At 46.6% G+C, this 25,482-nt stretch overlaps 1 protein-coding gene across 2 annotated transcripts in view; it reads right to left on the bottom strand.

Annotated features, from left to right (window-relative positions):
• LOC147443527 (uncharacterized) overlaps window positions 1-25,482 on the bottom strand; it is a 92,106-nt gene that overhangs the window by 17,816 nt on the left and 48,808 nt on the right. For both annotated transcript variants that reach the window (XM_086526330.1, XM_086526331.1), the window contains exons 3-6: window positions 22,289-22,370; window positions 22,057-22,086; window positions 21,847-21,932; window positions 21,708-21,783 (exon numbers count right to left, since the gene is read on the bottom strand). In XM_086526330.1, the coding sequence (XP_086382456.1) occupies window positions 21,708-21,783; window positions 21,847-21,932; window positions 22,057-22,086; window positions 22,289-22,370 (274 nt within the window). The remainder of the gene's footprint in view (window positions 1-21,707; window positions 21,784-21,846; window positions 21,933-22,056; window positions 22,087-22,288; window positions 22,371-25,482) is intronic.

Here is a 25,482-nt window from a genome sequence, read left to right as displayed (position 1 = left end):
CTCCAAGAAAAAGCTGGGAGTCAAACCATCCTCCCCTCGACAACTACCTCGGGGGAGTGATCTGAGGGCCTCATGGAGCTCCTCTAGCTGGAGGGGAAGCTCAATCGCATCTCCTCGGTAACAAGGCAAGGCATCTGTGCCCAAACCTGCTCTTTGCATGCATCCTGGCGCTCTGACTGAGGCTCAGCTGACAATATATCGCGGTAGAAGTCAGTAGCAACTGCATGCATATCCTCAGACCATAGTTACCGGGGAACGCGTTCCGCAGGCCCTAGAAGGCCGGAACGCCGTTCCCTCCCCCTCTGCCAAGCTGGAACGCCCCGGAACGTTTTGCCGTTCCAGGTGACCACCTGATACCGGAACGGCCGGCCGGAACGGCTCCGGAACGGCCTCGGAACGGCCCGGAACGGCCAACTCTCAAAAATGGGAAGAAATAGGCAGTTTTTTGCAAATTTGCAATGAACATTAGGTGTTTTTTTAGTGTGCAAGGACTCAAAAATTAAAATGCACCCCCTCACACCCATTCCCTTCTCAAGCATTATTTGGGTGTTTTTTATGCCTCCCGTTCCGCGCCGTTCCCGTTCCGGACCCCTGGCCGTTCCCCCGTTCCGCGAGGGTCCCCGTCGCCGTTCCCGTTCCGCGTTCCGGGTAACTCTGCCTCAGACTCTAAAGCAACTGATCCATCAGGTCTCCTCAACTGACTAACACTGGTGTGCGCATGGCGTGGCCCCACTATCTCAAAAAACTCCCTGGTAACTATCACCCACCTGGGTCCACTGAGATGCCTGTCGATGGAAGGCAAACTCACGACGCCATTCCTTAATGCTGGTCAACTCCTGCCTAGCTTGCTGCATCCGCTCCTCCAACCATGGATTGTCTGGATCTCTTGCATCCTCTATAAGGAAACAATGCCCGTCGAAGACGCTACTCCTCCTCCTTGGTTGCAGCCAAGCGAGCTGCAGACTCCTGAAGAAAGAAGCGACTAAGCTTTGCCAGTCCAGAGGCCACTCTACCAGCAGGGGTGTCCTGTGTGTCCAGACTCTCTGTTCAAAGTGCCTCCACTTGCTCTCTAAGCTCTGGATCCAGCAAGATCCTCTCAGGGATGCGTAGCATCGCACCCCCCTCCTCTGTCTGTTTGTCGCAATGAGAATCATTGACGCGTGGTCGGAAAAAGTAGTCCTTACCAGGATGCAAACAAATCCCCCCATGTCAAAATGTGGTCAGTGGCGTAGAAGCAATCTATCTGAGATAGATTCACTCCTCCTATCCTGCGGTCAGAGCGAGAGAAAGACAATTGTTTGGGGGTCTCACAAAACATGAGTGCTGCCAAACATCAGAAACCCTCATAGTCATACATAGCCGTTCCCAAGCTGCCAACTCAGCCCTATGCACCGTAGCATGGCCACCTCCAATCCTGTCAGATGGGTCCTCCAACATGTTGAAGTCCCCCCCAACACGCCACTGCTCTACATGCGGCAAAGACTCAACAACATGAGACCAAAACTCTGCTCGTGCACTTGCCACATTGGGCGCATATATGTTTAGGAAACCCATGAGGCAACCCTGAACCTGCATAGTAATCCATTGAGCTTTGCCTGGCACGATAATACCTTTGCCCACAATGGCTTGCTGCCAAGAATCCGCAATAGTCATACATACCCCTCCCTAGATACCTCCAAGTTCAAATGCAGCTGACTAAAACGTCTCATAGCGACCACGCAAAATCTGACCACATCGTCTAATGCATGCAGCTCTCACACAGATGATGCTCATGTAGCATAAGAATATCAATCTTTCCACTCACAAGGCATCGTTGAAGCTTGTGACACAACTGACCTCTCTAACACTAAAACTCAGGCCCTCCTAATCCCTACACATTCCATGAGACAATCCTCTTGGAGTCGGTGAGAGAAAACAGATGCTGCAGCAGCAACCAACCTCGCTATCTTTGAGGCCCGTTTGGATGGGGAGTAATCCGCATCCGAGTGACCTCTAGACAAGCGCATCTGAAGTGATTGTCCCACCCAAGCCCAGGTCGAGCGTGCAGACCGTAGGGCTACATCCTCTATCCAAGAATCCTCGTATACAAATACATAGCATGTAAGGTGCAGCGGAATGAATGTTGAACTTTGCTCAAGATGAGTGCTCTGAACTGTGCTCAAGGGTTCCTTTTACTTACGGAAGGGAGAGCCTTCCGTTCCTTTAGTGAGAGAGTGCAATGGACACAAACAAAGTGGATGAACACTCTGAATGAAGGTGCATGAGACTGAGAGATAGAGAGAGAAGAGAATACGACACCAGAATGTTGTCAAACCCTCCTCCGAAGGCCCCACTCTCTATGGCAAGAGCGGTCTACTTATGATTGCACAAATCTCTACAATGGTTGGACTTGCCGACAATGTCGACGACGATGAGGACGACGAGGAGACGGGCTGAAATCTGAAAAGGCCAAGGGCTGAAATCTGCAAATCTTTATCTGCTGAATTCTGACTCTATGTCGGTGACGACGGCGATGACGACGATGCAACGACGATGCGCTGAAAACGCAAATACTGAAATCTGCGTTTTCCGGGCTGAATCTGTAAACCTTGCGGAATCTGACCGTGCGGCGAGGAACTGCTGCGAGAAGGTGAGATCTGCGAGGTTCGGGGGTTCTACTATGGAGTCTGACTGCTTAAAACTGAAAACGCTGATGCTTGTGGGGATTCCGTCGCAAAGATCTGCAAAAACGCTGAAGTGTCTTGCAGATGCAAAAACGCTAGGGCTGAAAATAGTCTTGCTGTGGAGAATCTGCTAACGTTGGGGAGTCTGCTGCTTCTTGCTGTCGCCAGGGATCTGCAAGAGCAAAAACGCCGGCTGATCTGGTCCAAAAACGCTAGCCTTCTACTGTGATGTAAAAACGCTAGGGTATCTAGGGTTCTGCTGAGAAGTTGCCTGTTGAGTGAGTGCTCCTGCTGCCTCTTCTGCCAGAAAGTGCTAACTCTAGTTTGCTTATATATTATCTTAGCAAAATTGCCCTACCTAGTTTCCAACAAAAGTCACTTAAAATAATAAGTGAAAATTTTCAAAAATAGGGGAAATAGGTCTATGCACTGTAAAAATGCTACTAATGGGTTCTGACTGGAATCTGATGGTCATGCTGTGTGCATCTAATCTAAGTGTTTGGACATGCACAGTCTGCGAACACACTCACAAAAGTGCCAGATCACTTCCTACTCTAGACTGACTTGATTGATTGAACCCTGGTCATGCTGTCCACGGACACATAGGGTTGGATGTGTCACGTGACATCCCCTCCTTTTCAAAGTGAGGTACTGGTACCGAACTGTTTGGCGTAGAGAGAGATCGCCATTAGCATCCGGAATCTTGGAAGGCAATCTTCGTCGGCCCACTCTGATGTGTGGGTCGTGCAGTACTTGAACTTCATAAAGGTCTGCAACGCTTGCTTCTTTGGGCCGCGCCAAAAGCGACACAAAGTCTTCTGTGTCTCCATCAATGCTTCCACTTCCTCTATGGACGTAGGTCCACCTTCTTCAAGAATCTCTGAGGATGAAAATTCATGAAACCACTTGCAGCACAAAAACATGAACGTACCCATTCCATGTAAAGTGACTGGAAAAAATCTAATCTTCCTAAAAGACTGTGCATGAAATGTAGATGAATAAATAGACAGAGTGCCAAACCGTTCACCACACACACGCAAACAATGAGATCGACTCTTGTCTTGTTGATCTAAATCAATCAACTGTGGCAATTCACAACGGAAATGCCCATGCTTGGTGCTCATACTTTCTTGTGCTCTTGCTACAACTGTGTCGTGCCAAGGAAGAGACATGGAATGTGACTTCCTTAATGCATACTTTTCAGCTTTTCATGAACAATCCGCATACATCCGTGCTCATTCATGAGTGAAACGTGCTCAACGTACAATATGTCATGCCTAGGAAAAGGGATCACATAAAAACGATGACTAAAATACAGGAAATGATAACGAATGAAACACTCGTATCATGCGTGCTGACAAATCATGCGAACACATAATACTTCCTGTGAGGGTTCTTTGGACCTAAGCTCGAGAGCCAAGATCAGTTCTTCTTGAGGGGCTTCTTTGGACCTAGGCTCGAGAGACAAGATCGGTTCTTCGTGATTGATCGTCTCTGCAATGAGGTTAGCTTCACTAGAGAAAGTATCAACTAAACCATCATCCTTGTGAACAATCACATCATCTTCATTCAAATCATCATGCTTGTGAGAAATCACATCTTGATCATCGTGCAAATCATCATGCTTGTCATTATCATCCAAATCATCATGCTTATCATTATCATTCAAATCATCATGCTTATCATAATCATGCAAATCTTGTGTGCCATGCTGTGGAGAAGCAGAGACTGAGAGAGTCTCCTTTTTCCGAAGCTCTTGCATATGTGTCGGCACTTGAGAAAAGAGTCGCAACATCTTTTTCATGTGTCGGTCGTTCATTGCTTGTCTTGCTTTGTTCTCGTGATCAAATTTTGCTTGTCTTACTTTGGCTTCCAAGCGTGCTTGCTCGCGCTCACGTGCTATGGCTGCCATTCCTTCTTCGTACTTACGATCAATTTCTGCTTTTCTTGCTTCGCATTCTAACTTCTTGTCCATAAACATCTGCTCCAACTCCTCCATAGGATCTGGTGCAATCCTTGGCGTAGATGGGGAAGGGGGAGGATCGGAAAAACCTCCTGGTGGGGAAAATTCTTCTTCGCCTCTTCCATGCTCATCACCTTCATGCAAAGTATCCATTCCGCTTCGGGTGATGACCATCCACTGAGATCTTTGGTTCTTAATTTCACGAGGAACTTGGGTTCTTGGGGGTCTTGGTTCTTGGGGGTTCTTGAGTTCTTGAGGTTCTTGCAGGTCTTGAGGTTCTTGAGGTTCTTGGGTTCTTCTTTCGCTTGCAATCTGTGTTAGAGAAGGATCTTGTCTCTTCACCTGAGTTCTGCTCTTTTCCACGGGTGCACCCCTTGGCGGCCTTGCGCTCACACCTAGGTTTCTTTTTCCCACCTCATGCCGATTGGCCGGCCGCTAAGTGCACGGTCCGCTCTCAATGAGTGAAAAGAGAACAAGGGGAGGCTGGACAAGCCCTTCTTTCTTGGGTTTCCTGTCACTCTTCAAAAACACAATTAGGAATCGACACGCCGAAAAGGACTTGGGTTAAATGCGACCTCAACAAGCAAAAAAAATTATGTGGTTCTTGTGGTTCTTTCCTTGAGTGATACAGAACACTGCCAAAGCTCTGATACCAATGTAAGGTGCAACGTAATGAATGTTGAACTTTGCTCAAGATGAGTGCTGCGAACTGTGCTCAAGGGTTCCTTTTACTTACGGAAGGGAGAGCCTCCGTTCCTTTAGTGAGAGAGTGCAATGGACACAAACAAAGTGGATGAACACTGTGAATGAAGGTGCATGAGACTGAGAGATAGAGAGAGAAGAGAATACGACACCAGAATGTTGTCAAAGAACCCTCCGAAGGCCCCACTCTATGGCGAGAGCGGTCTACTTATGACTGCACAAATCTCTACAATGCTTGGACTTGCCGACGATGTCGACGACGATGAGGACGACGACGAGACGGGCTGAAATCTGAAAATGCTAAGGGCTGAAATCTGCATATCTTTATATGCTGAATTCTGACTCTATGTCGGTGACGACGGCAATGACGACAATGCAACGACGACGCGCTGAAAACGCAGATGTTGAAATCTGCGTTTTCCAGGCTGAATCTGTAGACCTTGCGGAATCTGACCATGCGGCGAGGAACTGTTGCAAGAAGGTGAGATATGCGAGGTTCGGGGGTTCTACTGTGGAGTCTGACTATTGAAAACTGAAAACGCTGATGCTTGTGGGGATTCCGTCGCGAAGATCTGCAAAAACGTTGAAGTGTCTTGCAGATGCAAAAACGGTAGGGCTGAAAATAGTCTTGCTGTGGAGAATCTGCTAACGCTGGGGAGTCTGTTGCTTCTTGCTGCCGCCAAGGATCTGCAAGAGCAAAAACGCGGGCTGATCTGGTCCAAAAACGCTAGCCTTCTACTGTGATGCAAAAACGCAAGGGCATCTGGGGGTTCTGCTGAGAAGTTGCCTGTTGAGCGAGTGCTCCTGCTGCCTCTTCTGCCAGAAAGTGCTAACTCTGGTTTGCTTATATATTATCTTAGCAAAATTGCCCTACCTAGTTTCCAACAAAACTGGGGAAATAGGTCTAGCACTGTAAAAATGCTACTGATGGGTTCTGACTGGAATCTAATGGTCATGCTGTGTGCAACCAGAGGATATGCATCTAATCTAAGTGTCTAGACATGCACGGTCTACGAACACACTCACAAAAGTGCCATATCACTTCCTATTCTAGACTGACTTGACTGACTGAACCCTGGTCATGCTGTAGCTTGTCCACGGACACATAGGGTTGGATGTGTCACGTGACATAGCAAGGGGGGCTCTGAGTATTAGCTCTATCCGGCAGCGTCACACTTAACTTGGCTAAAGGCCAAAGTGTCTGTGCCAGGTCTGTCACCCCTAGGTCCCCTATGTGGTGTGAGAACTCAGGTGCCTGGACCTGGAGCCAGTCAAGAATTGTGTGCAAGGTCCATTGTAGGATCCCTGTCGCACAACGGAAAGGAGAAACCTACCGCTGTATCCAGAGCCTCAGTGCCTCGGGCTGCTAGAAAGAGGACGTGGACTCTAAAGCAAGCCTCCTCCAAGTCGGGAGAAGAATCACCTAGGAAGCGTGTGAAGCTATAATCGAAGAAGTCTCATCGTCTGCGAATGTCAAAGCTGGTGAAACCCTGAGGGACTCTTGCAAAAGGAGAGGTCTGAACCAGAAGAGACGACCTTAGATGGAGTTGTCCCTCCCTAGCCACGCGACTCGTAGCGAAAGCACCACCAAGAGATCGTCTCGCTGCAGATGTGTGTCCAATCCCTTGCGTCTGAGGAGTGTGGGATGGGTCAGGAGATGAAGCTGAGGGCCCCATGTAAGGTGGAGCGGAAGTGAATATTGAACTTTGCTCAAGATGAGTGCTCCGAACTGTGCTCAAGGTTCCTTTTATTTACGGAAGGGAGAGCCTTCCGTTCCTTTAGTGAGAGAGTGCAATGGACACAAACAAAGTGGTGAACATTATGAATGAAGGTGTTGAGACTGAGAGATAGAGAGAGAAGAGAATACGACACCAAAATGTTGTCAAACCCTCCTCCGAAGGCCCCACTCTCTATGGCGAGAGCGGTCTACTATTGATTGCACAAATCTCTACAATGCTTGGACTTGCCGAGGATGTCGACGACGACGAGATGGGCTGAAATCTAAAAATGCTAAAGGTTGAAATCTGCAAATATTTATCTGCTGACTTCTGACTCTATGTCGGTGATGACGACGATGCAACGACGACGCGCTGAAAACGTAGATGCTGAAATCTGCGTTTTTCGGGTTGAAACTGCAAACTTCGTGGGATCTGATCGTGCGGCGAGGATCTGCCTGCAGGAAGGTGAGATCTGCGAGGTTTGGGGGTTCTACTGTGTAAACTGACTGCTGAAAACTGAAAACGCTGAGTCTAGGGCTGATTCCGTCGCAAAGATCTGCAAAAACGCTGATGGTCTCAGGCTGATGCAAAAACGCTAGGGCTGAAAACTGCTATTTGCTACAAAAACGCTAAGGTTCCTGCTGTCTTGCGGTAGCCGAGGCTCATCTGCTGAACAAAAACGCCAGGGCTGGTCTTGATCCAAAAAACGCTAGGTGTTGCAGTTTGCAAAACGCTAGGTCTTCTGATGGGGTTCTGCTGAGAAGTTGCCTGTTGAACCTTGGTTCCTGTTGCCTCTTCTGCCAGAAAGTGCTAGCTCTGGTTTCCTTATTATATTATCTTATTGAAATTGCCCTACCTAGTTCCCAACAAAACTCACTTAAAAATAATAAGTGAAAAATGTCAAAAATAGGGAAAATAGGTTTTGTGCACTAGAAAATGCTCCTGATGGATTCTAATGGTAATGCTGATGATCATGCTGTGTGCAACCAGAGGATATGCATCTATTCTAAGTGTCTGGACATGCACGGTCTGCGAACAGACTCACATAAGTGCCAGATCACTTCCTATTCTAGACTGACTTGATTGAACTGAACCCTGGTCATGCTGTAGCTTGTCCACGGACACATAGGGTTGGATGTGTCACGTGACACCCCACCGGGGAGAGAGGAGCGGGAGGTGGGGGTGAAGGTGGAGGAGGGGGAGGCGTCTGAGGGTGGAGGGGGGGAGGACGGTGGAGCTGAGGTGGAGGGAGCCTCCTCAGGGGGGTCCTGTTGAAGGGTTCAAAACAGTTCCCTGTCGGAATCCAATGCTGCTTAGCTGCAGGAGGTCGGCCACCAGGGGGAGCAGTGTGGCCAGCCTGTCCCTACTGACGGCGGCCAGGCACCTGCTGCCAACCGTCAGCTATCTAATCTTTGGCCTCTGTCGAGGTACCAGTCTGTGTGTCCCGGGTATCTTTCTGGTAGGCATGCTCAGCCTTGGGAGTCTACGCATGTGTTGTGGGTCGAGATCTCCTACGAGGACAGGCCTTTGCTAAGTGGCCCATCTGCCGGCAAATAAAGCACTGATTCGGGAGACCCGAATACTCCACACTATCTGATCCTATCCTCGCTCACCCGAGGCAACAGTATCACCTTCGAGAGGGAGTGTGTGTCTCTAACAAGAACCCCCACGATAGGTAAACCTGCGGCCTTGGCCACAATTGAAGTTGCAGTGCGCGGTGACTCCACAACTAACCCGAACATGGAACCAATCCTGCGAAGAAGAGGGAGGTACTCCCTCCTCAGGCCTGGAAAGCAGACCGAGATAGGCAAGTCGGCCTCCTCCTCAAGCACATTTGTAGTAGGGTCGAAACCATGATGCCATCGTCCGAAGTAAGCTCGAGCTGCTCAGATACTGAGCGGGCTCATCGATATCACCTTGGCCGTCATCTTTGAAGACTCGAACTCTATCTGATAATACCCTCTCCCGAGGATCTGGGCATCGGTGATCTTGCCCACATCGGAGAGGAGTCAGGCCTGAAGTAAATCCCGAACCTCGCCTCGATTGGGTGGAGTGCCAATAATCTTGCAAATAACCGAGGAGGCTTACAAGCATTCCACCTCGGCCATCAAGCTTGCTTGCTCTTCTGGCAAAAGAGCAAGTCGAAGGGTCGGCTCCACGAGGTCGGGCAAGGGGGCTTCTGAGGAGTCCCTCTGTGGTGGAGCAGGGCCCGCCATTCTGTGTCTGCTGCTGTGGAGGAAAGGGTACCGAATGAAGACAACTCTGTGCGAAAGCTCCGGCGAGCAATGTCAAAAATCCATCACTGTTGAGGCACAGGCAAAGTGAAGTCTTCTGTGGTGGTGGTGGTTTTTTTTTTTTTTTTTTTTGGGGGGGGGGGGGGGGGGGGGGGTTGGAGAGCGAGCAATACGAGGGGGACTATGAGGCGGGCGATACACAGTAGCAACGAGCGCCTTATCATAAACTTAGCATGGTTTAAGCAAGAAAGCAGCAATTTACTATTCTTCAAGAATCCAAATAAACAAATACCTTTATAAGATCATAACAAACTAAAGAGGGCTACAACACTTGCACAAAACACCAACCAAGAAACATGAAGGGAAAAAGAAACCCTTAATTGATAATCAACAAAAAAAATTCAAACAAAACAAAGAAAGAACAACGCAACAATTACTTAAGAATGACTTCGTGAAAAGTGGTGGGCAAAATAACGAGTCAAGCTAACTGGGCAGTGGGATTTAACTTTGAAGAGTTTTCAACAAGGAGAACACAGCAAAAAAACTTAATGCTTGCATTTCAATCTCAAAACAAAGAGGCAAGATAAAGCCACTGTTTTGGCACATATAGCAAACCCTATAGGAATGCCGAACAGATTTTATAATTAAAAAACAGGTTGCAGTTGTGATAGCTCTTGGATTGCTGCTTGAGATGGCGTAGGCCTTTCTCTCTTTCGCTTCTTTGGGTCTTTGCAGGACTACTTTGTGGTGGATTGCACTCGTTTGTTGGGGTTCGCTTGTTGGCTTTGGAATTGGAGTCTACTGTTAAAGATCCTTTGGTGGACTTTTCAGTTGTAAGCGAGTGCCAACATTATGGGTGGCCTCTTTCTGCTACAACTCTCTTCTACAATCTTCCCTGTCTCCAGCTCTTGATGTATGTTCCTAACTTTATTCCATGTACCTGTCACAAACTGTTGACGTGTCAAGCCACTGAAGAACGGAGCCACCCTGCAAATCCCGGCCTAGGAGCCTAAACCCTAGAAACAATAGAAGAAGCAGTAGCAGCAGAAGAAGTTTTACCAACTTGCAAAGTCTTGCCGAGTGGCCTATTCTCAAAGAAGAGTTCCCACCAACTTACGAGACCCCATCCGATGGGGCCCAAGTGACCTAAAGGGATTAAACAAAGCAAGGACACACCTTCTTGCATAGAAACTGATGACATGGCAGCAGTACGGAGTTTCCGCAATTTGCGCTGACATGCTGACGTGGCAGTTGTACGGATTTCTGTATTTTTTGCTTACTGATTTCTGCGCAAACTTTTGGGACCAAATGCTTTTAGAACCTAAATCTTTTCATGTAACTGCTTTTGAGAGGCCAAGAGCCTTTAAATATGAGCCAAGGGCTCATTCCCTGACATGCTCCAGCATGGAGGTGCATAGAATGGAGTATCGGCGATGTACGAAGTTCAAGCAATATAAAGAAATACCAAAAGAGGCGCCAGGGTTTGGGGCCACTGCTCTCTCGGGGTGGAACTCCGCTACTCTCCGTCTCGAGTGTCGTGCATCTCTTTCAGTTCAATGCTATCTGAAGTGCTTAAAGTTGTTCAGTCTGTTCTTTTCCATTGGCACGTGGTGCTCGACCCGTGACAGTATCACTAATGGTTTTTTCTCTTTGTGTTTGTAAGCTTGTTTTATCCCACAAGTTTTTTCACTGCCAACCTGGTTATGGGTGATGCCTATAGGCTTTTGTAATGGCTTCGGGCTCTTCATAATTTCGCAAGTAACACTCAGGGTTCAAGCCCCACTTTGGGTCTACTGACACACAACTCCAAGTTTATTGGGACACAATTAATTATATTGCCTAAAAAAGAGGGATTATTGATACAGAGATGCAGAGTAAGGCATTTCTTGCCAAGCTCATAGTATGCAAATTGGTTCCTAGGACCAAGCCTTGGAAGAAATTTGTATACCATGCTTTGTCATGTGCCTCTCCTCATTTGGATCTATGGACAATGATGGCGCTTGGCGTTTGACCATCTAATTCATTTTTACACATGCACGCTTGGATATGTCTCACTTGTCACCCTTTATGTGCTGCTTGTTGAGGATTTGAATTTTGGATGGATGGGCGTATTGCTTTGATTCGCCAGCCACCTCGTTGTTGTTAGACTTACACCACTATGCTGCTTCACAGGTCTAGGGCATACTTGTACGGCTAGTATGTCTCCGGGCTGGCCACCCATAGTCTAGGTTGTACCTGGTCCGGCCGCCCGAGTTTGGGGCCGGCCGTCCACTTTTGTTCAGGCGCCCACATATATTTCCATGTCATTTTTATGTTGGGTCGTGGGGATTTTTATCACGCCTTGCCCTACCTCCCCTTGGGCACCTATTTATGGCCACTTCCACATCTCATCTCACAGAGATCACACATCTGATTGTATTGGGTCTTCGGCTCTAGTAGTCAGTGGGGGCTGATCGCCCCCTCTTCACTATCTCTGGCATTTGTGTCTACTGCCTCTCTCTCTCTCCTCTCTCACACTTCCGCACACGCGCACTCACAGTTGTTTGGAAGAGGTAGACAAACAGCCACTTATTTGGAATGTGTATGTGACAAATACAGAGGGGCATTAGCTAGGAGAGAGGAAGCACATTGATTGGGCTAGATGGGAGGATGGTCTAGCAGCATCTTTACATCGTTGGTTGGAGGCTTCCTTGGTTGATGCAGATGGCATTGGTCTACCTACGGGCTCGGTAGAGAGGTTGTTGCACATGTGCGAGAGATTGATTCCTGATGACTTGAATACCCTCCTTAGGGGACAAGCCTTTTTGCCCTTCTCATGGCTGGTGGGCTTTTTTTGACCCTAACTCAGGACACCCAATTGTTATGCAGCATGGGACACAGGTGTTCGACATTGCATAGATTGGCCATCATAGCTATCACATGAGATTGGATTTCCAGGAGAGAGGTCTCTTGATCAGCGCCTAGATGCTCATTGGCAGCCCTTTGGAGTGGTGGGCTCCTTGGTAACACGCTCTTGTGTTTGACCCTTTTTTCATAGCAGAGGAGACACAGCTTTGGAGGTTGTGGATTTGGCACGGACAGCCCCTAGTTGCATTGGACTGGGATCCTGGTGAGTGGAAGTGGCCTTCTTTATAGATTGATAGGACCCTTGTTTCCCTTTTTAAATACATTGCATCCCTTGGAAGGAGAATCATCTTGAGGTCACAACGCCCTCCTCACCGTCCACGTCTTTGGTGAGATCAGCACATCTCTCTAGCCTTTCAGCGACAATTTTCGACATGCATTTGGAGTATCGAGATCGGTCGTCGAACATGCTACTTCATGTGGATGATTGTGCATGTAGGAATGCTTGTTGTTACTTTGGCTGCGACTACTGGTCATGATACGACTTGCCAGCGACGTATTGTACAACATGAGTCCCAGATACCTTTACGAGAAAGCATCCACTTTCTTGAAAAGCAACTCGCTTTTTCAGTAAGAAACTGCATTTCCTCCAAGCTTACGTAGAACCCTCTTCATTCAAATGCTTGTCTCATCTCTTGTGCACAATTTTAACTCAGTTCGGAACCCCTCCTGACGAAGGAATATTCCGTATCCGATGCTCCCGTCACCATGCATCAAGAATACCCATCACTTAGTCGTTTCTCACTGAACTTACAGAACAACTCCTTCGCAATGCTCTATCACCCATCCCACAACGCATCAGCTAGAAGTTTCCACAAGTTTTAGGTAAGCTGTAGGTTTTTCAAGCTTTGAAAAACTGCTAGCTATATCCCTCTATGAAGGCTTGTCTAGCTTTTGAGATTACAGCGTAGGATTGGGTTTGCAAACATTTATTCATGTGCAATGAAGGGGATCTTAGCCTCTCATGGAGCCAGTGTCTACCCTTTTACAGTGGAATTCCATTCGTCGATATAAGTAAAATTCGCAGCAACACCAAGTGGTGTAGCAACTAGAACATCATCTTCTCCAGCTTTAACCCAATTCACTCTTGGTTTGTTCTTATAAAAACAGTTACGTTGATTAGTTCTACCACAAATGGAACATTTGACTTAAGGTTTACCTTGACCGCAATTGAATGTATTGACAATAGTAGGTTTCTGATGTTACATAGCAAAAGTTGGGTTGTTAGACACTACTTCCAAAGAGTCACTACTGTTGGAATTCACAAGTTCTAGTTCCTATAATGCAGCAACCATACTTGCAATGTAAAGTCATTAAGATTCTACAAGGTAGTGAGTATCTTTGTGTTTTTGGACAAATCCTCTACACTCTTGAGAAGTACTACGCTAGATGTATTTATCCCCGCAATATGATGTATAAAGTCATTGTTAAGTGCTAACGCAATGGTCACAAATTCTTTTTCTTCCCTTCTGATCTGGTTTAAATGTTACCTGCCAAGTGGGGAACTTCGTACCGTCAAATTTGTCCAGCTTCGATGAAAGGCTTTAATTGGAAGAAGCCAAGGATCACTTATAATTTAGGCAAGTATGTGACTTAAATCTCCAATTTGATTTGAGTTGAAAACGAAGTCAAATTCAAGCCAAAAGTAATCCTTATGGAAGTCGAGTTCCAAAAAACCTGAATAGAAAGAATTTAGTGTTGTGAAACGATATTTTGTCAAGGCCGAATCCGTAGAATTTGATGACTCCAACGAGGAGGCGGAGATGATAACGACGATGAGGAATCCAATATACTAAAATCTGTCAAGCTTTGTGTGAAAGTACTCTTAGATTTTTTTTTAAAGCAGTGGTCAATCCTTAAATAGTTGAACATGAGAGTTAAAATCTATCGAAGCTTGCAAAAAACATTCTATGAGCAGCGCCAAGGTCGTTTTTGCTTCTTGGAGGCTGTAGAGGCCAACTTTGAGAATCTTTTAGTGTCAAAAATTCTACCAAGGCTAGGCAACCTCAACGGTAGCAACTGTGCATGAGTTGGAGCAGCTCACATTTCCTCCCTTCTCTCTCAAGAGAGCCTCTTCCACGGACTTGTCAGGGCTATGATACCATGTTGGATGGCATGACCTCCATGACCTAAAAGCATGAGAAGAAGAGAGTGCACCAGCCTTGGCATACACTAGTCGTAAGCGAAGCAACAAAGTGGTATAACTCTTAGGATTTTATCATGTGGCAGTGTTATTAGAGCATGTCAGCCCTAAACCGGGTGCCTGTAAAACAGGAGGGCTCCATGTGCCAACGGAAAAAGAACAGACTGAAAAGACTTTTAAGCACTTCAAACAACTGAACTGGTTCCAACTTCCACCCCCAAAGTGCACTGGCCCCAAACTGTGGTGTCCCATTCACTAGTCCCATTCACTTTTTCTTTATATTGCTTCAACAAGGGACAACACCGGTAGCTCTGCTCTGCATCTCCCGCGGGTAAAATGACAGAGAGCGATCCCTTACTACATATTTAAAGGCCCTTGGCCATCCAAAAGCAATTACATGAAAAGCATCAAGTCTAAAAGCATCCAGTCCCAAAAGCTAGTGCCCAGAGAGCTGTCAGTACAACACTGCCACATCATCAGCCATCAGCGCAATTCGCTAGCCTCCATACAAACTACCACGTCATCAATTTGTACTCAAGTTGGAGTATGTGTGTGTGATCTTCTGCTTTATTTTTAGAGGTTTAGGTCCCTAGGCCAGTTCCATAAGTTGCTGGGGAATCCTAACCCTATTTGTTATTTGGGCCCCTCGGCGAGAATCTGTAAGTTGGTAAATTCTTTTGCTGCTTCTGCTTTTGCTAGGGTTTAAGCCCCTCGGCTGGGATCTGCAAGTCGGCTAGGGTCTTCATGACATCCCCCCTTCTTCATGACATCCCCCCTTCGTGACTGTATCTGCAAAACAACTCAAGTTAGATAAAAAATATCCGAGGGTCAGTCTCTCGAGGGTCATTCAGATTTCTCATTCCATATCGGAGCTCTTGATATTCTGGCGTAGCAAAATTAGCCATCACACCTAGACAACGTTGTTTATAACAGGTGTCTTGATGCACTAAAGTTACATACCCATGCAATCCCACCCAATTAGGAATCTTTAGTGGTTGGCACATCACAATGCAACACAGATGATTACAACTGCATGTTAACAGGACATAGAAAAATGAAGTCTCCGATGAACACTCCCCCCACAAATAACTATCTAGGTCTAGGCCATGAACTATTCTACGGTTCTCTCGTCACTCCTCCCGCAAATAACCTAAAAAGGTCTTAGCCATCAGATATAGAGGCCTTTTACAACAAACACTTCCCAAACAGCAACCTACATTGCTTGGAGGTTCCAAGACTAAACACTTCTCAGACAGTAGCCAATTTTCTTTTCAATACTCCTCCCGAGAAAGCCCAAACCATGAGTAAAGCACCACGTTTCAATCATCATTTCGTCTTGAATACTCCTCTTGGTAAAGCCAAGCCACGAGTATAGCACATCTTTTCAATCACAGTTTCCTTTTTAATACTCCTCTCGGGAAAGCCCAAGCCATGAGTATCCAAGATCAAAACTAGAATCAGGCAATCTCAAAGCGGCACCAAAACAAGTTCAAAAAAGATAAAATCCATTTCAAACATATTTTCAAACAAGATTCTCAAATAAAGTTCAAAAAGTATCTAAATAAAAAGTGATTGTAAAATTCATTCAGGGTTTTCTTTTGACAATAGAACCTTAAGGACGACTGGCTCGTCTTTCTGCATGAAAGTGATGGTACTGTTCCGGATCTGTATGGTCGCATCATTCTTGTTGTGCCAAGGCATGCCCAAGAGAGCGTTGCATTTGCCTAACTGCATAATGTGGACATCTGCCTTTCCATGGTACCCTTGGATTGTCACCAGAAGGGAACCATTGAGGGGTACAACCTTTTGAGTTTGCCATGTGGCTAACTCCGCTTTAATTTCTCTAACAAATTGGTCATACTCGACGCCCATCTGCTTGAGGAAGTCTGGATAATTCTCGGTGGCTCCTAGATCAAAGAAGACAAGTGCTTTGAAGCCATTGATTTTTCCATAGGCTTTGCATAATTCATTGGAACTTTCAAGATTTATTCCATAAATGTCGGAAACAAGTCCAATCGCAATTCTAGCTCGTTTAGCCGGAGGTGGTCCTAAGGATCTGTCAACTGTTTGAGCAAGGGTGTCTGCTCTTTGGGGACAATTATAAAAATTATTGATTGAAAACATCCAAAACATCAGCCTTCTTGTAATAGAGTTTCCCATTGTAACGTCAAACGAGGCCTTAGTGTTCAACTTTCACAAGAATCCCAAGAAATTGTTCGTTGTGGCCAAGGATTCTAATTATTTGCCAAGGGATCTTCTGTAGTCAACTCTAGTCTTCCTTTCATAGGCTTGTATCCGACCGCAGCATGGTCCATGAGTTCTTGCATAGTAGATACTTGTTTAGAGAGACAATATTCCTGTACTGGTAATGGAAATCCAATCTTATAGCCCTCACATTGATCCTCCAAGGGAATCAACTTGAAGAAAGACACCGGAAGGTAAACATCGAGGAACCTTTGGTTGTAGTCTTCCATGGTTCCCTGGCAAGCATTTTTAAGTTTTCCCATTCTAACAAAATCTGGACTTCAAACAGCGAGACCGTGTAGCTTCGTGCAAAAATAGCCTTCAAAACCTCCCAAGTCCTTAGAGCATGCGGCTGCGTAGCGATTGAACTCCACCACTATATACATTATCTTTGAGAGGTTCCGCAGCTCAAGAGATCTTTGATTCTTCTGTGTAGTTCCCCAAGGCATAGATGTTGTCAAACTGTTGTAGAAGCTGCAAGGCCTTCTTCCTATCTTTCACTCCAGAAACAGTGAAAAATTTTACTATAGTCCCACCATCCTTGAAATCTTTTGGTTGGTTTGGTGCAAACCCAAGATGTGGATAGTAAGGGTATCCATAAGAGCTCCAACCATTGTACCCAAGAGGTGGTGGTGGTGGGGGAGGTGATGGCGACGGCGGTGACAGAGGCAGTTGCACCGGATCAAGGTTAGACGGTTGAACCATGTCCTTGAAAACTCCCCCAATTGGAGTAGAATACTAAGTAGGTTGTCGGTTAGAGGCTCTTGTACTTTCTGGTGCCTAAGGAGGTGGTACTACCTGAGGCATCAGAGGGGCAACATGTAATTCAAGAACTGCTGAAAACTTTGCAGAACTAGGAGATTTTGTTGAGGGTGCCACGAAAGTACATCACGGAGCTCGTCGAGGAGAAACCACAGGTACTCTGTGGAATCTAGAAACGCCATCTTGCTTTGTTTATTCTTGGAAGGACCGGTATGCTTTCAGAAAATCACACGACTCTCACACCACTGTAACCGGAGGGCACCATGTGCCAACGGAAAACAACAGACTGAGCAAACTTTTAAGCACTTCAAACAACTAAACTAAAAGAGAGATTTCACACAAGACACAGAGTGGCGTAGTTCTACCCCCAAAGTGCACTCGCCCCAAACTGTGGCGCCCCTTTTGGTATTTCTTTATATTGCTTCAACAAGGTATAACATTGTTGGCTTCGCTCTGCATCTCCCGCAAGTAAAATGCCAGAGAGTGAGCCCTTAGTACATAATTAAAAGCCCTTCGCCATCCAAAAGCAGTTACATGAAAAGCATCAAGGCTAAAAGCATTTGGTCCCAAAAGCTAGCACCTAGAGGGCTCTCCGTACAGCGCTACAACATCAACAATCATCAATGCAATTAGTTGCCGTCCATACAACCTGCCACATCATCAATTTTTACGCAAGTTGGAGTGCGCGTGTGTGATCTTTGTGAGAGTGCACGTCTGCGGAAGAGAGAGAGAGAGAGAGAGAGAGAGAGAGAGAGAGAGAGAGAGAGAGAGAGAGACGAACGCCAGCGATGGTGCAAAGGGGGCGATCGGCGCCCCATGACTACCATGAGCAAAAGACCCAATACACAATGATCAGATGATGGAAGTGGGTACCCCCCTGGCCCCATAAATAGGTGCCCAAGGGGAGGTAGGACAAAGCCTGGAAAAATCTCCCACGACCCAACAAGAAATAAATCAAATATGAGGGCGCCCGGACAAGGTGAGCGGCCGGCCTAGAAGTGGGCGGCTGGACAGTGATGCAGTCTAAATGCATATGCAAAGGGTGGCCAGCCCGGAGGCACACTAGCTGTACATGCATGCCCTAGACCTGTGAAGCAACAGAGTGGTGTAAGTCTAACAACCCCTCTCAGCACTTGATACTAAACAAACCGCGTGAAGCTAAACATGTGAGGCAAATGATGACGATGTCTGCTGCAATGTCCACTACAAGTGTAGCAGCAGTCTAGGGTGCACCAACCTCCGAGAGATCGCCAGGGTAAAATGCAGTCACGAGCAGTGTAGCAAACTGTTGTACTCCGCCGATACAGGGTGAAGATATTGCGTGAAGGTCCAGAACTGAGTGTGAAAACAAGTCCTTGTCGTAAAAGAAGCGCCAATAGACCTGCAAGTGTCCTGCCCAATAGGATCTGTGGTGTCTGTAGTTAAGCCGTCTGGAGAAAATGGGGAAGCCCAGGAACCATCATGAGAATGACCGGAAGCCTGTCAATGCATGAATCTACAACCCAATGTGGCCAGGTGGCTAAACTGTGAAAAACTCCAGGAAGGCCAAAGGTAGCAATCAGCGCCGTAAACGTCCTCCGAAACAAGGAAAGTCAGACTAAACAGTCTGCATTGTAGAAGCTACCATAAGCTACAGCAGTCACCGAGAGACTACACGGACCACCATTGGATGTTGTCCTGTCAGTAGGTAGGGTAATCCAAGATGAGGGGAAAGCCAGACTCAACAGTCTGCAATGTGAAGGGCCTTTGAGAAGAGGTGTGGTCAAACCAAGCTGTCTGCACCGTAATCATCTTGTATGAAAAGGGAAGCCAGACTAAGAAGTTTGCATTGTGAAGATCCTCTGAGAAGAGGAAAGGCCAAACCAATCTGTGTGCGCCGTCTTGCATATATCTCCTGCCTCCAATCCTCCGGTGTCAACCAAAACAGAATCCGCGGCAACAACGCCACCAAACCTCATATCGGTGTGGCTCTCAATGTGAATGAGCTAGGAGTGGCCTACAGCCCAGGTCAGGGGATAAGTCTACTGTAAGGTTACCATGGGTGAGTGTAAGCAACTCTGAAGGTAGCAATCCAAATGATCAGGAATGTAGAAGAGCAACTGCACTACCATCCAAGCCAAGCTCTGCGTGACTCCGGATGTAGTCACGTATTGATGCCTAATCTCCCGCATCTCGCAAGTAAACTCTCCAAGAGAGTCCAAAGCACAGAAGTCCCACTCCAGTCTGTAGATCCAAGCAATGAACCTGACCAAGAAGAGATCCACGATCATCTCCCTAAGTCCATGTAGATGCTCATGTGTAAGCAAGTGATCTGACCTGTCGAGGTCAAGTGGTAAGTGTCTGTCCACCCAAGATGGTGGTGTCTTCTCTGGGGACGTCGGAATCCCATATGCCATGAGCATGGCCATATCTCTTGTGAACTCCTCTGATGAATGCATAGGTGTGTCCATAGCAATCCACAAGTCACCACCCCCTCTCAAGTGCGCAACTGTCGAACGATGGCTAGAATGAATGGATCTCCCAAGGATCAAGGAATAGGATCTCACATCGCTGTAGAAGGTACCGTCTACAAAGCTGTAGCAAACTAGCAGTCCACAATAACCGCTTAGACAACCACCGGCGGATGGTATCGTGACGAGCAATTGAGTGATCGACCACACAATAGGCAAAAAGTCAGCATGATGTCCGCCCAAAAAATCGTTGCAAAGGGTGCTGAAAACGCTGCTGTGAAAGAGAATTCATCATGTCTGTACGTCACTGATCGGTACGGGAGCATCGCAGAGTGTCACATAAGGGGGTTCTCGCACTTCTCAGTCGTCGAAGGGGTGAAAACAGAAAAAAAACAGCAAGTAATCAATGCCAAAAAATGGTGCCGATGTCGTTTACATACCTGACAAAAGAGTGTATCTGTTGGTGCCAGGCGGTAGAAGAATCTCCCTTGGAGGTTTTGGCCGCTCCCGTGTGTGCAAGAGGCTTAGCATTTTCTGAAAACGCAGCACCTTCAAAAAACACAGTAAGTGCCTAAAAACGCAAGCTGATCCAAAAACACAAATCTGGCCAAAAAACACGGGGAAAATCTGGGGCATTTTTGGTGCGTTTTGTTGCAGAGAGGGGGCGCCAAGTGAGATTGCAGCAGATCTGCCAACAAGATGCAAAAACGCTAGGGTTTGCAAAAAACGCTAGGCTGTTTTGCAGTGTTCTCGCGACAAAAGTGTGCAGAACTGCTAGCGCTAGCCTTGGTTGCTGAGATCGATGAGGATTCTCCAAAAACGCTGGCTGTTGTGATCTTAAGAGGAGAACCTGTTGTTGAAGGTGCGCCCTCAACGCTGGTGACTGATACCATGTGAGTGCGCGTGTGGGGAAGAGAGAGAGAGAGAGAGAGAGAGAGAGAGAGAGAGAGAGAGAGAGAGAGAGAGAGAGAGAGAGAGAGAATGAACGCCACAGATGGTGAAAAGGGGGCGATCAGTCCCCCCATGACTACCATGAGCAGAAGACCCAATACACAATGATCTAATGATGGAAGTGGGTACCCCCTTGCCCCCATAAATAGGTACCCAAGGGGAAGTATCCTGCGACCCAACAAGAAATAAATGAAATATGAGGGCGCCCGACAAGGTGGGCGGCCGGACAGTGATGCATTCTAAATGCATATGCAAAGGGTGGCCAGCCCAGAGGCACACTAGCCATACATGCATGCCCTAGACCTGTGAAGCAGCAGAGCGGTGTAAGTCTAACAATCTTCTCCCTTATTTTAGGGGTTTAGGCCCCTCAACCAGTCCCATAAGTTGCTGGCGGTTAGGATTACTCTATTATTTCATTTCATTTTTCTCTCTCTCTCTCTCTCTCTCTCTCTCTCTCTCTCTCTCTCTCTCTCTCTCTCTCTCTCTATGTGTGTGTGTGAATGTTTGTCTCCTCTATTTGTTCTCCTCTCTTCATTCCTTCAGATTGGAGGGCATAGTACTATATCAATCCCCCCCCCAAAAAAAAAGAAAAAGAGCTGAACTTTAAGCTTACATCCAAGCTTTTACCAGTTATCACACCAAAAAAGGACAGGCACTACCATGCTTGCCTCTATTGATTGGGCTCACCAACACTTTAAATGAAGCCACTACTCTATGTTACCATAATATGGTCATCCACAAGTGACTTCTCAATAGCCACTACCCCCAAAAAAAGGCACCAAAAAACCAAAAATGGCAAAAAACAAAAAAAACCCCTTTTATGCATGTCACGCTGCAGGCATGCTATCATATTATTTTTATTGAGAAAATTGCGATGTTGGTTGTTGTTGTTTTGTATTGAAGCCTTAATTTGTACACTTACAATACAAGAGCACACAATCACCATAAATAATTACTACTACAAGTCACATACGGGATTCTTTTTGAATTCTTCCACAAATAGACCATACTCTGCTGGCAAAGCATACGTAGGAGGAAAGAAGTTATACCTGCAGAGATGCGCTAATTTAGAAGTAGTTCAAAGATAATTCAGAAACGAATGATACACTCACATAGAAGCCTCCAATAATTTGTTTTCCCTCTCAAGGTTCTTCTTCATGCGTTTCAGGTTCTTTATAAGCAAATCCTTCCGCGTAAGCTGTAAGATAAACAGAAAAGAAAGTTTGACCCTATGACAAAAAGCTTGATGTGGTTCAACAAGCTGAATTTATACATTCTCTTTAATCCCTCAGAAGGGAGAGAAATTCAGGCAAGGAACAGACCTCGTAGTAATTACGAAAGTGATTTATCCTCTGCAAGAACTCCAAATCACATCCTCATTCCTTTAAACCACGATTGATGCATAAGCTACCAGTTATCTACAAATATATTATAGCATGCTTGAAAGAAATCCCTATTGAAAAGTTTCCAGCATCAAAAGTTCGACTTTGAACATCACAGAAAAAAGGGCAAGCAATCATAGCAGTGAGTTAGGCACGTAAGAATAATGTGGACCTGATGATCTGCTAAATGTACATGGTCAAAATAGTCGTGCATCCAGGTGACGTCTGACCAGAAAAAGTCCCAATCAAGGTCACTGCTCCGCAAGGCAGACAAAAAGCATGATGTATGTCACAAGAAAAAATTGTGTCTGTACAAAGCTCTAAATAGGAGAATTTGGTGTTTTATCTTTGGCTAGGCACAAGTTAGAAAAGAAAAGGAAACGTCAGAGATATTAGGTGAAAACTTGGACATTTGAAATTCTTCGTTTCGGAAGATGTCACTTGGACGCAAACTCTGCATAGTATCATAGGTAGACCAAGATCACTCCAAGACCATGCCCAAGCTCACCCATAAATATACACAAATTAATCCAGAACCATGCTGAGAGTTGCGTTAACTAGTTGGAGCACATACAAATGGAAACACATAAGTCATGGAGCTTGGGAGAGCTAGACGCCCACTCTACGAGGACCACCACGACATCGACGGAGACTCCATCAGAGGATCAGGACTATTCTAGCACGGCATGGGAGATGTCCAATACGACTATTTACCAATGCAAAGATTGACGATATTCTACAGTGACCAATGCAATACATCCTCGAACAGCGCTTGGTGTCGGACATCCTCTAACACTGATGTTCATTTTAATTTTTGTTTTACTTTTGTTCATTTTAACTTTTGTTTTACTTCATTTTATTTTGTACCCAGACATTGTATTAGATCCACCAGGATTGTATCAGTTTGGTCTCATAGGTCATTTTGGGCCTTGGCCTTTGAAGACGTTTAATATAACATTTCATTTCATTCATCTCTCTCTCTCTCTCTCTCTCTCTCAGATGCTTAGAGAGTTGGATGTAGGAGACTTGGGGCTTGAAAGACATTCACAGGACAGAGAGCAGATAGAGTATGGGAGACATCTCGTGGAGATGGCGACTACACGTGGTCTGGCCATACTTAATGGACTACAGCATTTTCCTAGAGCGGCCGGTTTCACATGCTTTCCACACAAGCATGGGGCCAACACGGTGGTCTATGTCGTGGCACCGCCGCACTTCATCCCCGACATTTAGGATTTCACAATAGGACCCAGACCAGTGGACGGATCATGCTCTCTTGACACTTGCCGTCTCCTTTCAGTTCAGAACAGCCCAGATGTCAAGAGGGAGGACACATATGCGCTATACATTTACACTAGAAACTGACTCTATTTATATAGAGGAGATCAATATGTCAAAGGTAGCAGCGGAAGATGCAATGAAGACAAGAACTGGCTCTTGATCCAGCGGACACCTCGACTCCGATCTAGAACACCTGCACTGCCAAACACATGAAGAAGGCACACCTATGGAGAAGAGAGATTACTGAGGTAGAGAGAGACATGACATCTGAGAATGAGAGAGAGAGAGAGAAAGAGAAAGAGAGAGACCTGGGAAAGGCTATCCACGATGATAACAAGCTGCTCATACAAGTGACCAAGGGTGGTCCCGCATAGAACTATCATGCCAAATGGATAGACCTGAGGTACACACAGCCGCAACTGCTATTGACACTGCACATTGCTCCTGCAAACGAGACCATCGACAGTCTCCACATGGGCTGAAAACCTCAACACAGATCCACCTCCTGGCACCAACCCAGATCTGGAGAGAGGATCGGCAACCCTCAAGGCTGGCCACTGCACAGCCACCCTCTAGATGACTGACTATCTGTCTGCTCTCTTGGGCCTGGATCGTCGTGCAGATGATATCCTCTGCACGGGTCAAAAAATGCCAGGTGCTACCAACTAAACCGCTGGCATGCTGGCTGCCGGCTGCCCAGAAAACGCTGAGGAGAAGAGGGCTGCCCAAAAACACTGGGCTGCCCCCCTCCTGTCCTCTGGCGATGGTCAAAGGAGCTGTCCCCTAGGGTCCCAAAAGGGAGGGCGCCCCTGACTGGAGCTGATCTGTATTGTCTAGTACAGTGGTATCTTAGCTCAAAAAGATCCTTCTTCTAAAGAGGATCCGATCCTTTTTGCAGCACACGCGGGTTTGTGTGAAAGAATCTTCGTTTCCCGACCCCGGACTTATCAACTACTCCCACCCTTCGTCAATCGCGCATCGGGCGCACTCCCGTCTTCATCGCTTTGTCTTACAGGGCATAAGCCATAAAGAACCCTGCATTATACATGGGTTCTCGCGGAGAATTTGACAAAGATAACATCTCTCGGGGGAAGTTGAAATCCGGCGCGGGAACTAAAGGAAATGTCACGTGCACATCTAACCCTATGTGCATGTGGACAAGCTACTTTAGGTCCACGGTTCAAGTCAGCTTAGGAAGTGTTATAGCACCTTTGTGAGCCTGTGCGAGGACCGTGCATGTCCAAGCACTCAGAGTAGTTGCATATCCTCTGGTTGCAGACACCATGATCATCAGCATGACAGTCAGTACCCATCATGAGCAGTTTACAATGCACACAACCCATTTTCCCTATTCTATCCATTTTTCACTTATTATTGATAAGTGTGTTAGGTGCAGCGGAATGATTGTTTGCGCTTTGCTCAAGATGAGTGCTCCGAACTGTGCTCAAGGGTTCCTTTTAGTTCTTATGGAAGGTAGAGCCTTCCGTTCTTAATGGAAAGTGCTATGATCATAAACAAAAAGAATGGACACTGTGCGTGCGAGTATATGAGACTGAGAGATAGAGAGAGAAGAGAGATACGACACCAGAGACGTTGTAAAACCCTCCTCTGAAAGCCCCACTCTCGTCGGCGAGAGTGGTCTACTATTGATTGCAGAAAGTGGTACAATGCGTATGCAATGGACTGATGCAACTTGGGACTATGCCGATGACGACGACGGTGATGACGACGACGACTTTAGGGCTGAAATCTGTGGTCTTTCTACTACTGAATTTCGGGGCTGTTTCGGTGGCTGAAAATGATTGTTTTGGCTGCGTTTCGATGGCTGAAAATGGGGGCCTTCTGCAATGCTTCATGGGTTAAATCTGGTACTGTGTCCTGCTGCATCTAGGCTGAAAACCAAAAAACGCTGGGCAGCCTGCTGTCGCTAGCAAAAACGCTAGCCTGTTCTGGGTCTGCTGCTGGCGATCATGGCTAAAAACGCCAAGCTTGGGGGACTATTGGCGATGATCCAAGCTGAAAACATTGAGGCTGATGTGCGGCGAGGATGGGGATCAAAAACGCTAGGAGTTCATGCTGAGGTAC

The sequence above is a fragment of the Adiantum capillus-veneris genome, chromosome 13 (assembly GCF_014529385.1).
Source record: "Adiantum capillus-veneris isolate H3 chromosome 13, ASM1452938v2, whole genome shotgun sequence".
In the NCBI taxonomy this organism is placed as follows: Eukaryota; Viridiplantae; Streptophyta; class Polypodiopsida; order Polypodiales; family Pteridaceae; genus Adiantum; species Adiantum capillus-veneris.
The sequence above is the reverse complement of the archived record's forward strand: the minus strand, read 5'-3'. Positions and strand labels throughout refer to the sequence as shown.